We start from the raw sequence: 14,334 nt of genomic DNA, 5'->3' as shown, positions 1-14,334 counted from the left end.
GTCAAAAAAGACAAACCATATGAATCATTTTTATTTGTTTCCATATAATATCATATCCTTTTTTCACAAAGCAGATCGAAATAGTTAATTATTTCCCAAGTGAGAGAGCTCCAGCTAGGAACGGAATCTGATTATGATCATCAAGGTGGCAATTGCCTTTTTTTTTTTGTTGTTTCTTCTTCTGGATTTTACACTCTGTGAAAATTAATATAAAATCCATACGGATTTATTCTCTTTCACACGCAGTAAAGATTGGAATTCAAGTGGGGGAGAATCCGTTTCTCAAGATGAACTCAATCAGTAAATGCTAACCGGATTTAACCAGCTTCTCCAATTGATCCATAACCGGATCCAAAAACCGGGTTTAGCATTAATATGTAGACTCAGCTTCGATTTTAACCCATTAATTCATGAAAACGACACAAAACGAAAGTGAAACAAGTCCAAATGTAAAGAGAGTTTTATACACTGAAGCCGAGTTTTAATGGAAACATAATGTAAATACTACTCTAAACCCTACCATAGAATAATACATCCGGTCTAACCGATAAGGCTTGGTTTAGAGACGAGAAAACAATAGAACCGATACACCAGCGGCTACAGATGCCGCCCAGACCGGGACCAAGGACGAAGCATAGTTCACCTGAGCTGGGGCTGGGGCCGGGGCTTGACCATTAGCTCTGGCTGGTCTTGGCCCGGCCGCAGAACCCGGAGCAAGACCTGAAATGAAATCGCCACGAGAGATTATTAACTCACTTTCATATAAGCCCGGATCGGATTTTCCCAAATCATCTATGTCAAGAAGGAGCATGCTACAAACTTGCCCCATGCGACCATGTGGATCAAGCAAGAGACAAGGAACAACACATCCGCAATGGATGGGAAAAGATATGGCCATATCACATGGTTTTAATGGTCCCATGTGATGTGACGCCATGACAATGATCAGCATCAACCATGATTCTCCGCATGGATTCGGTAGCAACTGATGAAAAGGACTCGGTACCGCAATTTAACCCATCATGCAAACAAAAACTTCATTCCAAGAAACATTTACCATCAATTACTGCTTCATAATCACATCAATTTTACCAGATGCAGATTGAATAAAACCTTGAAATGTACGGAATCTGGGTGGGTTGAAATGATCAAGATTCTTCTTGACATCATCCAATCAGATTAAGGTAAGTGCCAAAGTTCCCAGGAAGATATGGTCTAACATTGCAAATCCTTCTAGACAGCCACTGAGTTCAGAGTTTAAACCTTTAGAATGATGTAAGGAAGTTGCAGAACAAACGCAGGAGCTAAGCAAACGCTACAATTCAATTTCAAGAACCGGATGGAAGAAAAAGAACAGTGCAGGAGAATACAAATGCCATATTGTAATTTCAAAATCAGGTGGGATAGGGAAAGGGCCAAACCTGGGGCGGTGGCAGGAGCAGCAGACGCTGAAATAGAAAACAAAGACATCCTTTGTCGTCAGTAAGACACCCAATAATCTTGTCTTGACGATAAAGAAGACATGTCCAAGTTCTATATCCCCTTCGAGAGAAGACAAGAGAAAAGAGAGAGTAGAAGCAGATCTCCCGATTTTTCTATAAGAAATTGAGAAAATCGCCGTAGGTACCAGGAAAGAAACAAATCTCGGAACGAAAATCCAGAGCCAGAAAACCAATTAATAATCTCAAAATGCCAATCGCACGTCTCTGAAAAATAAGTCACCGGAAAAGGAAAATGCGAGGAGAGACATTAACGAAACGGGAATCTGATAAATAAAGAGCCAAACCTGGGGCGGTGGCAGGAGCAGCAGACGCTGAAATAGAAAACAAAGACATCCTTTGTCGTCAGTAAGACACCCAATAATCTTGTCTTGACGATAAAGAAGACATGTCCAAGTTCTATATCCCCTTCGAGAGAAGACAAGAGAAAAGAGAGAGTAGAAGCAGATCTCCCGATTTTTCTATAAGAAATTGAGAAAATCGCCGTAGGTACCAGGAAAGAAACAAATCTCGGAACGAAAATCCAGAGCCAGAAAACCAATTAATAATCTCAAAATGCCAATCGCACGTCTCTGAAAAATAAGTCACCGGAAAAGGAAAATGCGAGGAGAGACATTAACGAAACGGGAATCTGATAAATCCACTCCAAAAAAAACAAAGCATAGAAACCCGAGAAAAATCAGACATCGACACCGGAAAAAGATCCAGAGACAGAAATAGAGAGAGATCCAAGAGTCTCACATCCGCAGCTGGTAATGGAAGGAGCGTGAAGCTTGCATGCGGCTGGAAGAGTGAGGGCCTTAGTGACATTCAAGGTGATGCCGAACGAGCCGCTGCTCTTGAGGCCCTCGCAGAGACACTCGGCCTTGGTGTTAAGCACCGTCTTCAGACCAGAGCAGCAAGTTCCCTCCGGCTTCTCCGCCGGGCTGTCGCTCGAGACGAACGGCAGACAATCCGCCATGTTCAGTATAAGCTCCGAGCAGTCAACAGACGGCGACGGAGCCACGTGATGGTGCGAGGCGCCGCGGACAGAAGCGGCGGAGACAAATAGGAGGATGAGACCGATCGCGGCGGCGGAGGATCTTACGGCGGCCATTGTTGCTTCTCTCTTCTTAGTATGAGAAATGGAGAGAGAAAGTGTGGGCGTGTGGGAGAGAGGAGGTGTATGCATATATATATATAGACTGTGGGAGTTCTTAAAACGATGTCGTTTTAGTACATGTCACGCGTTTAAGATGGATGCGTGAACGCAGGTCCGTCACTAAGAGACTTTGCCTTTCCCCTTTTCCCTTTCCGTCCTTCAATTTTTTTTTTCTAAATTCCCCAAAAAAAATTTCACTAATTAACATTATTAAAATCTACGTCAAATCATCTGAATTACAAAATAAATACGGATAAGTAAGTTTCCAAAAAAATAATTAAAGCATACAAGAAATTAAACCTATACCATTTTTATCTAGAAATTATTAAATGTTGTTGTACAAAATTGGAAAGCAGATTAAAAACTTTGGACCTTATGTTATTATTTTATGGGGGGTGAATATTTTTGGTAACATGCATCCTACAATAATACAATGTTTGAAGGAGAGCGCCCGCCTGCTCTTTATTTCCTCACATCCACACGTCTATTCGTTTATAGAACCATTTCCGAATTATACAAACTTTCATTGAAAGGATTATATTCCCTCAAAATAGAATATAATTATTGAACAGAATAAAAAACAAAAGGAGTAATAAAAAAGCAACTTTTATTTTTGCATGAAAATAGAATAAGCCACTTGAAGGAATATAGAATTATGAGGAAAATATGAATAAAAGCCTTTTCCAGTTGGCAAAATCACCCAACTTTTTTTTTATAATTCGGAAGTTCACCGGGCCTTTAACCCAACTACATCTCCCAACTACATCTCTCAGAGAACCGGGGGAGTACATAAAATCACTCACCTTATATAGGTGTTGAATGATAAATGGTTTTCGGAGTTTTTGGATTTTAAAAACTGAAAAAACCGACAATCAAGTTTTTTAAAATTTGGTTTTTCTAAAAATTCGGAAATCTACTTTATAAAAAAAAAAAATCAACTAAAAACCAAAAACCACAATTTTTTAGATTTAGGCTTTGAATGACATTGGTTTTTATTTTGGATTTTTGGCTTTAGTTTTTGGTTTTTGAATTTTATAAGTTTATAAATCTAGAGAAATGTGGTTTTTGGTTTTTAGTTGATTTTATGTATAAAGTAGATTTCCAGGTTTTTAGAAAAAAATAAATTAAAAAAAAAAACTTGATTATTGGTATTTTTACTTTTTGAAATCAAAAAACTGTGAAAGCTCTTCCCATTCAATACCTTACAAACTTATAAAATTTAAAAGTCAAAAACCAAAAACTAAAAACTAAAAACCAAGGTCAAAAACTCAAAATAAAAACCAATGTCATTTAAGTTCATATATTTCACAAACATAAATCTAGGAAGCTAGGTCATTTTTATTCCCACGGTATAATGTTTCATCTAACATCAATTATGTTTATTTTATTTTATCTAATCCGATATAAATTCATGAAATTGAAAAAATATTCCCTCTCCGTTTCATTTTAAAAGACGTTTACAATTTAAACACACAAATTAAAAAATCACAATTTATCTAAAATACCATTATTTATTACATAGATCATTATTATTTGAACATTTCAATAATATTAATCAAAGAGTAAATTTAGAAAAAAAATATATTAAATTGCATGAAAATTTTCAAAAAGTCAATTATTTTGACACAAAAAATTGTTCCAAAACGTCATTTAATATGAAACGTAGAGTATCATATAAGTATATAAAAATTTTCAGATTTTTAAATAAATACATTAATTTTGTCAAAACTGTTAAATTTACAAAATATCGTTGACAACATTACAAATAAGCGGAATTCCATAACAACGATTAACATGATTGATCGAAATTATGACCATAACATCAAATAAATATCATGTCAATACCACTCCATAAATGTTATATCAACAAAAAACATCACATTATTGTTTTTTAGAAAATTTCAAATATATATACATTATTATCATAGAAAGGATTGTATATACACTTGTATACATACGTATATTTTTACAACTATTTTTATTTTTGTTTTTTTATAATTATTTTTTTTAACGATTGGCTTTTAACGTGGTAATTTTGACGTCGTTACGTTTAGCGATTACTATCGAAAATTTCACTAGTTTTTTGGATGATCGAAAAAAAAAAAAAGAAATCAAAAGATCGGTAATTTTTTTGTTAAAAATTAATAGGTCATTGTGATTAGGAAAATTGAAACATTTCAGTAAAGATTTGAAATGTAGTTGGGCCAAAGGTTCGGTGAAATTCCAGATTATAAAAAAAAAATTATTTTTTTTTTTAAAAATTTCCAAGTTAATACAATAATACATAATGCAGTGGCCGAATAGATATCGCGTTTATGCTGTAAGCCCATTAATTAAGTGTTGAACCGCAAACACCTCGGGTACCAATTTAAGAAAATCCATAAAATTACCCCGTTTTATTCAACAGTTTTCAAAATTGCCCCGAGATAAACAAATGTTTCAAAATTGCCCCATTTCCTCAACAAAAGATCTTCATCTACTGTTTTTTCTGTCGCTAAGACTCAGAGAATATAGCCAATACTTTCCCTTCTCGAAGTCAGACCCATTTCCAATGGACTTCTCCGTCAAAGCTTCCGGCGACTCTCCTTCTCCGTCCTTCTCCACCTCTTCTTCAACCCCTCACCGATTCCAGTCCGCCTCCACTGGAACCTCCTCCACCGCTGCAGATCGCGATCCGATGCATTCATGGTGGGAGTCCGTCTCCAAGCAGCGCTCTCGTATCCTCTCTCTGTCCTCCATCATCTCTTCCACGTCTGAGGCGGAAAACGGAGATGGAAGTCTGATCTCCTCTCTGGCGGATTCCGATCGGCCGGCGCTTTCTCTCCTCTCGTCTCCGGCTGCTTACTCGTTGATCTCCTCCGCTCTTCGCAATCCGACCTCCGGATCCGGATCCGACCCGCTTTGTCAGTGGCTCTACGACACCTACCTCACTTCCGATCCGCCACTTCGCCTCGTTGTCCTCTCGTTCCTCCCGTTGTTGGCCGGAATCTACCTCTCTCGCATCCACTCCTCTGATTCGTCTGCTCTTCCTTCCCTCGCCGGATTCGAAGCCGTGCTTCTCTCCATCTACGCCGCTGAGGTCAAAGCGCGCTCTGGTAAACCCATCCTCGTTCATATCCCAGATCTCTCTCAGCCATCTCTCTACCACACTCCGCGGATCGGCGCGATGCCTGATTCCCCTACCGCCGCCTGCGTCGGGGTATTGTCTCCGCCGCTCGAGCCGCAAATGGCCGTCAAGTCAACTAAGCGCGCCGGCATCGTCGGTGTGACACTGCAATGCTACTTCAAGGAGATCTCTGAGATGCCGGCTTGGTCTAAGCTCGAATTCTGTAAATTTGCTGCCAGTTGGGCTGGTCAGGACTGCCCTTGCAAGGAGAAAATAGACGGTGATGAACCCCAAACCCTAGCATTGACGAACGGTTTTGCTGATTCCTCTTTCAATAGCAGTAACGGTCATAGCGTTGAGATCGAGGAGGAGTTTGGTACACTGGCCATTAGAGAGAACGGAGAGCATCTAAGCTCCGAGGTCGGAGGCGTGAGAATTCCGCTTCCATGGGAGCTTCTTCAACCCAGTCTACGCATCCTGGGTCACTGTTTACTGAGCCCTTTGAATTCGCAAGACGTCAAAGATGCAGCTTCGAATGCAGTGAGATCTCAGTATGCAAGAGCCTCTCATGATTTGAATCCGCAGGCAATCCTCGGGACACGTAGTCTGGTTAACCTAGACAAGGGCTCGCGAGCCGGCTGCACCAGCCATTAATGGCTCCTCAAATGCTAATACTCCTAGCAAGGGGAAGAAGCCCGAGATCCTTCTGGCTTCAAAGTGAGTGTTCTTTATCTTGGTTTTTTTGTTTGTGTAGGTAAGGTTTGAAGTATGTATAAAGTAGGATTCCTGGGGTTAAGCGGTTGGATTATGGAGTTGATAGATTGAGTTGCTTGGCTTAGAAGTTGTGATTAGTTTGTGAAATGGCTGTGGAATTTCGTGTGTCTATTCGTGGATGAGCTTAGCGTTGTATGATCTTGAAACCCTTTCCAAATAAAATAGCAATTCGATTCTTTTATCGGCTTGTTTTCTTCACCTGGATCATGTCTTAGTACTGCCATCCTCTGCTCGGTGTGATTGTTCGGATGATATTTAGTATGGTAACCCCGAACAGAGCATATGTATGTATGTATGTATGTATGCATAGGTAACATTTTTCACAAAGCTTTATCACAGCACACAATAGAACATATATGATATAACAGCAGTACAATTACAAAGCACTTACGACTAAAAAACCAAATTCGAGAGCTACTTCGGATAAGACCCATGTCCCCATGTTTTCTTTGTCTGATTCTAACACTTTATGCTATGTCCCAATCACAAAATGCTTAACAAGCTCTTATTATCCTTTACCAACGGTTTTACTTTGAGCACTTATTGATTAATTAACAGCAGAGCAAACCCTGCGGATCTCACCGTCCGACCCGGTCTTCACTTCAGTGAGACTCATCTTTATCATGGACCTCGCAAACTGGGGTCCGAAGGCAAGGACCGGTCGACGCAGTCCCAAGAAACGTTCAATGATGGCTCGTGTCTCGGGGTCGGACCATAGCACCTGGTCGGACTGGAGGACCCCACGACCGGCCCTGACGTTGGATAAGAAGGAAGTGTCGAACCGGCCTTCGCTTCCGGTGTCAAGAGCCACTCTCGTCGTTGCGTCGCCGTTGAGCGGACACTGAGCTTGAATCTGTGGCACGAAGCTCGGGTTGATCGATGGGTCGGGGCTCCCAGTGTTGTTGAAGTTGAAGAACCTGTTCCTCACCACACCGCACCCAGCGGTTCCTAGGGTGTGCCCTCCTGGTTAAACCGGAAAAGAAAATACCCAACTCAGCAAATTTTCGGATAATAGTTTGATTATATGATATCAACTGATGGAAATGTGTCGGTTCGTCACTAGATACTAACAGATGTTACTTTTGTCCGTTACACGTTCAACGTGTATAAAACTATAATCAACACGATTCGTATTGAATATGCTATCTAATAAACATGTTTTCTTGAGTTCAAGGATATGTATATATAAAGTTTACGCACGTAGCACCAATATATATATATAGCATACTTCTTTGCGGTCAAGTATTCATGTTTAAGCATATGAATGTTACATTCGGACATACCTACGAGGGTGACGAGATCGAGTGTGTTGAGATTCTTAGCTGCGAAATCCTGCTTCTGAACGGCGACCGAATCGAAAGGGCTAGGCAAGTTCACGTCCGAGGCCTGCGAGATTCGACCATCAAGCCGTCCCAATGGCACCGGCCACGCTGGCCCCCCTGTCTGCGTGACCATGCACGATACAAATATCTTTAGTGTTATTACTATGCACATGAATGAAGAGAACGGTACATATATAACGACAAAGTTTACCAAGAAGACGACGTCACGAGCAGCGAGTGCGAGAATATCAGCACAAGAAACGGTGTTAGGACAAGCGGCCTCGAGCCGGGCCTTGGCGTCGTCTATGACTTCGAACCCTCTCAACGACCGGTTCGGACCGGCTGTTCTCTCTGAGTTTGTACCGTTGATGAGGACTGAGCCATCGCAGCCATGGACGAAGCAGTCGTGGAATTGCATGCGTAATATGCCCGGCGCGATCCGAGGGTCGGACTGTAAGTGAGACTGAACCACCGACCGCACTATGGTTTCCACATTTCGGCAGCGAAAGTGAGACTGAACCACCGACCGCACTATGGTTTCCACATTTCGGCAGCGACCGCCGTAGAACCCTGGCCTCGGTGGCCCCCCCCCACCACGGCCACGGCCCGGCTGCGCCCATGTGGCTACGGCCATTACGAGAAACGTTACGAGTACAAATCGGATGCTAAAGGCACGGGCCATTATTTTCTTGGCTTGTGTGATTCTCAGACAAGTGGTATACTTGTGTTTTGTGTGTGTTTCGAGTTGGTACGTTTTAAGGGTATTTATAGGGGAAAAAAAGTCAAATATTCCACGAGCTGTTTATAAAACAATGAGCTACGAACGACATTTCTCGTAATATTTTTTAATCTTTTAGTTTTTTTTATTATTTGGATTAGTTAATGATTACTTTGGATAAAGAATTCGTGGATCCCATTTTTAAGCAAACACAAACACGCATACATGTATGTATATATATATATATTATGTGACATTGTATGTGCTTTTTTCTTTGGATTTAGAATGATTATATATGTACAATAGTTCTAATGTAACGTTTAGGGATTTGGAATATCAATCAATACCCTTAAAAAATAAACTATATAAACTTAAACTAATTTTGGACTTTTTTTTAATAACAATCAAGAATCATGCAAAGATAATGCATTAGGGATATCTCTCATGTTCTAAGATTCGCCTATGTACTTCAAATTTGTATTTTATAAAAATAAGTCAGCATCTGAAAAATGGTAAGTTTGCAATTTAAATTATAATATATATGTATATATTATGTCTATAGTTCGAGAAATTTTGGAATTTATAAGAACAATTAATGATAATGATTGGTCGGCGCTTAATTACTTTGTATACATAATCATTTGAAGTTCGAGGAGTTCAGCGAGAGGAGGGTTGACTTTCCGATAGGAATGATAATAATTCCACGTACTTTCATGTCTCGTATAAAAATATTTCGACGCGCTTTCCCTTTTGAATTTGCATCACATTCATGCATGCATTATTGTTATTGACAAGAAATAAGAAGCGAGGGTGAAAAAACAAATCCCAACCCTATATATATATATATCAAAATGAGTTTAACTCTTGAATCGGTTCATTACCAATGATTTTTTTGGCAAATTGAGCCGATTTTTTGAATATTTATTCGTAAACGAGATTAATCAACCAATTCACTATAAATTATAGGGATGTCAAACGAGTCAACTCGGATCGTTTTTGGTTTGATTCATTAGGTTCGGATCGTTTTGGATTCAACTCGTCAGATTTGTTTTCTAACGAATCAAAAAAACATCGACTCAGATCCCTCGCCAATTTTTCGAGTTGAACGAATCAACTCGTTGAACTAAAGATATAAAATATTTTTTTATTTATATTTATTTCAAATTTAACGATAAATTAAAATAAATACATAAAAAATACATTAAATTTTAATACCATAAATTATATAAGAAAAATATTGGTCGGGATTTCAAAAGATAATAACAATAAAATATATTTTAATAATATTTTTTCATATTTATACTCTGTTTTTTATTTAATATTTTCGATTATCATCACCATAGTAATTGTGATACTTAGACTATCACATGACTAATATGAGAAAAAGAAAAAGAAATATAAAGTTATGTTGAAGTTTTTTATATAAATTTTTTAATATTTTTTTTTAAAATCAATTTGTTGAATAGTTCGCGAGCTCGCCGAATAGTTCGTTACGTCCATGAACTCAATGAACAGTCTCGCTAGACTTATTTTTAAATGAGCTAAAAAATTCATGGTTCAATTCGCTCGTTTTTTGGCGAGTTACGAGCCGAACTCGTTTTGACACCCCTATAACTGTGAGCTTTCATTAACCATCTACGATTTGGTTCGCGAGTTGATGGGTTTTTTAATTTTATTTTTATATTTTATTTATAAAAATAATAATTAATTTATTTGTTATTAGATATATATATATATATGGATAATTTATTCTATATACTTAAATTTAATGTTTGAATATTTAAATTTTCTATTAAAATATTATTTATTTAGTATTTTTTACAATATAAATAGAAATATTATATTTTATTTTGACTCACAAACGGACTCATTTAGATTATAAAAAAGACGAATCGAATTTTTTTTTTTGGTTCGTTTGAAAATGAACCTCAATCGGTGAATCCAAAACGAGCCAATTCGTTTTACTGAGCCATGTTTTCACAAATTAAAGTAATGACAGCTTTTTATAATAACGTGTTTAGTTAAAAATACAACTGGCATGCATATCTATCTCTGTAAGTACTCTATGTATAGATGACATTAGAAACGTGTGTGACCATTTATCTACTACAATATGCTCGTGTGTGTGTGTATATATATATATATATATATATATATATATGCATGCATACATATACGTGGATTGAAAATCATGCCGTGTTCTATACAAATAATTTACACATTGAGCCAGTTGCATATATCGTGCTAAAATGGTGAATTGACATATGTGATGTGTGTATATATATTAATGCGATTCAGATAGAAATAAGAATGGGTGTATATATATACACACACATACACACAAACATATATGGCATATATAAGGAAGGAATATTATAAATAGATTTCAAATACGTCATACTTTTGTATATAAAATGGAGCCGATGTCACGGGATTTGTTTGTGAAGTTTGAAGTCAAAATTACAGAGAGGCCGTGAGGGAAAGATAATGATGTTTAATGATTAGAGTTGAATCCTCATTCAATCCATACATATAATTTATTTATATTTACTGTAACAGGTCTATATGTATCATCTTAAAATTCGATTTTAACAGTATCGAATATATAATTTTATTTTTACAAAATGATAAAACCAAATAGATGTACTTTTATTTTTAAAAGGAAGTCTAAATCCAGAGATAATTAAATCTTATTCTAACAAGCTAGAGGTTGTTGGGTGTGAATAGAGTTTATTCGATTGCACCAAAACCATTGTAAATTAAATATGGTTTCCAGCTAATGCATATTTTATCCTTTTTATTCCCAATTAATCAAATTTATTTTATTACAAAAAAAAAATCAGTATGGACTGTTCATTAGGGGTAGGTACGGGTCGGATACCCGGGAAAATCGAGAGATTTGGATTTGGATTCGAAAGACTCGGGTATTTAACTATAAGATTTGTATCCGGGATTTGGTATTTACGAGTATTTGGGGTACGAGTATCCGGAATAATGGTCGGGTATTCACGGGTATTTGGATCCGGATTTATTTAAGAAAAACAACAATATTCGTATATAAAATTTTCAAAAAATGAAGATATATTTATAAAAATTGATGAATTATGATAAAATATACGAGACAAAAGAGATAATAGGAGATAAATAATAATAAATTTAATTTTTTTGAATTAATATTAAAAAATATGTTATTATTTAATCTAAAATAATTATATTTTATAAAAATGTTATATAAATATAAGATATAATTATTTATAATCATAATAGTCAGGTACCCGTGGGTATCCGGTTTTAAAAATTCTATTATTTGGATTTGGATTCGGATTGACGGATATTAAAAAATCGGGATTTGGATTTGGATTTGAAAATTACGAGTACCCTAAAATCGGGTATCCGTGAAACGAGTATCCGACGGATACCCGATTTTCGGGTATTTGTGCCCAGCCCTACCGTCCACAAATCATACGCGTACGGCAAATTAACTATACGAAAATATTACCAATTACCGAAAATTTTAAAATAAAAATCATATGACTTCAACTCTCTTTCTCTCTCTCTCTCTATATATATATATGTGTGTCATATGTGTGTATGTATGTGACAACACGGGACTTGATTAAAGTTGGATTTGTCCTATACAAACAGTGATTGAAATATTACTATTATATAATCTACTAATTATGGTAATATGGAGAGACATGGAGATAAGATCAGCAGTCAAATCACATAAAACATGAACAGTGTTCATTGAACACTACCATTTTTCACTTACTAGGCTTCTGAATTTAACTTTGCAACTTTTATATATATATATATATATATATAATGACCACAGATTGATTAGCACACCGTAAAACGAATAATCTGCGTGAATGTAGCTTTTAAAATGCAAAGGGAAATATCATTTTTGGCAATTAAATTAACCATTTAAAATGTTCTTTTCTTTTCGCATAAATATATATACATATATTAATTGTGTTATTCTCATGTAATGTTTTTTTATTTGGAAATAAGACGCTGTGTTGTTGTATTTTCACGTACTATTTTTTTTAACACTATTCAGTTCGTATTTAGTAAATAATTATACATATGCGCATTATACATATATCATATATATATATAATATCGATCTTCATCACATCTTCTATTACTTTCTCTTGTTCTTGGTTTTTGTTCACTACCTAATTTAATTATAATCATAGATATTTATATCATTTTCTAACATTAAAATAAATATTTGTAGCACTCTTAGGACTAACGGGATGTTTGAAAAAGACAAAAAATATATTATAATACTTTGGGAAATGGTGACACGAGAAAGTCCGACCATCTTATGTTAAAAGTTTACCTTTTGAATTTGGTTGCTATATATTTTAGAATTAAAAAAGACCAATCATTAGAGGATTAGGATACCGGCTTTTTTAACCATTTTGACATTTTCTTTTAGAGAAGATTATATAAAAATACGCAAACTTAATTTATAAAATGGATTTAATTTGATAAATAAATAAATACATTAAATGTACAAAAAAAATCATCAAAATATTGAACACAATTTCCTACACATCGTCGATGTAATTTTTTTTTTTTTGAATAAATGGAACTGCTCTTCTAATCAAATCGTTGATCGTACCATATGCCAAATTTGAACCAAACACAATTTATTTGATTATTAATACCCACTGCACAAACAGAGACAAATAAACGTAGGTACAATTTCCATAACTGTCACATGGGTTTCCTCTCTGACAATGGCGTGAATCTTATTGAGCTAACCATGAAAAAAAACTATATAACTAGCTATATAATGGAATAGGGGTAAGGAATATGATAATTCTTCACTAATCAATGCTTAATTTTGATTAATTAACGGCGGAGCAAACTCTCCGAATTTCCCCATTTGCCCCTGTCTTCACCCCAATATTACTCATCTTGACCATCGACCTCGCAAACTCAGCGTTGAAACTCCCTCTCGGGCTCAAGAACTGTTGCACAACGGCTCTGGTCGAGGGGTCATTCCAGAGGCTTTGGTCGGACTGGAGGATTCCACGGCCGGTCCTAAGATTGTTGTAGAAGGACGTGTCGAAGGTGTTTGCGCTTCCGGTGTCGAGGTCCACCCTTCTCGAACCGTCGCCGTTTTGAGGACAAAGAGTTTGTAACTGAGGTAAGAAGGTCGCGTCAATGGTCGGATCCGCAGTGCTTCCGGTCGTGTTGAAGAGTCTGTTCCTGAAGAACTGGCAAGCCGTCGTCCCTATCGTGTGCCCTCCTGTTAATTTACACCATTCAATAATCTTTTCAGCAGTGGTTTGTATATATGTGTGTGTATACATATGTAGTGTATAAATGTTTTTGAAATTTTTGTATGAGATGATGGAGGAAAGTGGATACCAACGAGAGCGACGAGATCACGGATATTGAGACCGAAAGCACCAAACTTGCGAAGTTGAACGGCGACGGGATCGCTCGGAGCTGGGAGATTGTTGACGTTCGATGCCAACGAAACCCTTCCGTCTCTACGTCCTGTTGGGACTTGCCAACTTTGACCTCTCGTCTGCATGCATGCATCATGCATACGTTAATTCACGTGTTGCATTATATCACGTACTTTCACATTACATGTATATTTTTTTTTGTTTTTTTTTTAAAAAAAAAACATGTATATGTTTATAAGTGTTCGTAACAAGTGAATAGAAACGGATTTGCTTACGATGACGACGGAGTCACGAGCGGCTAGGGCCCAGATATCGGCACATGAGACGACGCCGGGGCCAGGG

At 37.0% G+C, this 14,334-nt stretch overlaps 4 protein-coding genes across 6 annotated transcripts in view; 1 reads left to right on the top strand and 3 right to left on the bottom strand.

Annotated features, from left to right (window-relative positions):
* Positions 1 to 407: 407 nt before the first annotated feature.
* Positions 408 to 2,656, bottom strand: LOC104819337 (non-specific lipid-transfer protein-like protein At5g64080). Of its 2 annotated transcripts, none has more exons than XM_010549362.2 (3): positions 2,241 to 2,656; positions 1,787 to 1,813; positions 408 to 720 (listed from the first exon to the last, which is right to left on the bottom strand). In XM_010549362.2, exons 1-3 carry the CDS (start codon positions 2,593 to 2,595, stop codon positions 560 to 562), a joined length of 543 nt encoding a protein of 180 aa, XP_010547664.1. In that variant the 5' UTR covers positions 2,596 to 2,656; the 3' UTR covers positions 408 to 559. The 2 variants fall into 2 exon arrangements, with proteins under 2 accessions (XP_010547664.1, XP_010547663.1); XM_010549361.2 differs by lacking the exon at positions 1,787 to 1,813 and adding an exon at positions 1,422 to 1,448.
* Positions 2,657 to 5,130: 2,474 nt separating this feature from the next.
* Positions 5,131 to 7,687, top strand: LOC104819335. 2 transcript variants are annotated; one of them, XM_010549359.2, is made up of 2 exons: positions 5,131 to 6,463; positions 7,082 to 7,687. In XM_010549359.2, exon 1 carries the CDS (start codon positions 5,192 to 5,194, stop codon positions 6,398 to 6,400), a length of 1,209 nt encoding a protein of 402 aa, XP_010547661.1. In that variant the 5' UTR covers positions 5,131 to 5,191; the 3' UTR covers positions 6,401 to 6,463; positions 7,082 to 7,687. The 2 variants fall into 2 exon arrangements, with proteins under 2 accessions (XP_010547661.1, XP_010547660.1); XM_010549358.2 differs by having other exon boundaries at positions 7,079 to 7,687.
* LOC104819336 (peroxidase 69-like) lies at positions 6,785 to 8,579 on the bottom strand. The gene is made up of 3 exons (XM_010549360.1): positions 8,054 to 8,579; positions 7,804 to 7,963; positions 6,785 to 7,483 (listed from the first exon to the last, which is right to left on the bottom strand). Exons 1-3 carry the CDS (start codon positions 8,522 to 8,524, stop codon positions 7,068 to 7,070), a joined length of 1,047 nt encoding a protein of 348 aa, XP_010547662.1. The 5' UTR covers positions 8,525 to 8,579; the 3' UTR covers positions 6,785 to 7,067.
* A 4,625-nt stretch (positions 8,580 to 13,204) lies between these two features.
* Positions 13,205 to 14,334, bottom strand: part of LOC104819334 (peroxidase 62) — a 1,598-nt gene continuing 468 nt past the window's right edge. The window contains exons 2-4 of the mRNA XM_010549357.1: positions 14,268 to 14,332; positions 13,949 to 14,111; positions 13,205 to 13,826 (exon numbers count right to left, since the gene is read on the bottom strand). Coding sequence (XP_010547659.1) covers positions 13,423 to 13,826; positions 13,949 to 14,111; positions 14,268 to 14,332 — 632 coding nt within the window. The 3' untranslated portion in view covers positions 13,205 to 13,422. The remainder of the gene's footprint in view (positions 13,827 to 13,948; positions 14,112 to 14,267; positions 14,333 to 14,334) is intronic.

Source organism: Tarenaya hassleriana, unplaced genomic scaffold (assembly GCF_000463585.1).
Source record: "Tarenaya hassleriana unplaced genomic scaffold, ASM46358v1 Cleome3, whole genome shotgun sequence".
NCBI lineage: Eukaryota > Viridiplantae > Streptophyta > Magnoliopsida > Brassicales > Cleomaceae > Tarenaya > Tarenaya hassleriana.
This window is presented reverse-complemented; position numbering and strand designations above follow the sequence as displayed.

Coding starts and splice junctions, on each gene's coding strand:
- LOC104819337 (XM_010549362.2), bottom strand. CDS start 2,595: ATGGCCGCCGTAAGATCCTCCGCCGCCGCGATCGGTCTCATCCTCCTA. Junction 1,814..2,240: donor TTCCATTACCAGCTGCGGAT/GTGAGACTCTTG, acceptor TTTCTATTTCAG/CGTCTGCTGCTCCTGCCACC. Junction 721..1,786: donor TGCTCCTGCCACCGCCCCAG/GTTTGGCTCTTT, acceptor ATTTCATTTCAG/GTCTTGCTCCGGGTTCTGCG.
- LOC104819335 (XM_010549359.2), top strand. CDS start 5,192: ATGGACTTCTCCGTCAAAGCTTCCGGCGACTCTCCTTCTCCGTCCTTC.
- LOC104819336 (XM_010549360.1), bottom strand. CDS start 8,524: ATGGCCCGTGCCTTTAGCATCCGATTTGTACTCGTAACGTTTCTCGTA. Junction 7,964..8,053: donor CTCGTGACGTCGTCTTCTTG/GTAAACTTTGTC, acceptor ATGGTCACGCAG/ACAGGGGGGCCAGCGTGGCC. Junction 7,484..7,803: donor CGATCTCGTCACCCTCGTAG/GTATGTCCGAAT, acceptor CGGTTTAACCAG/GAGGGCACACCCTAGGAACC.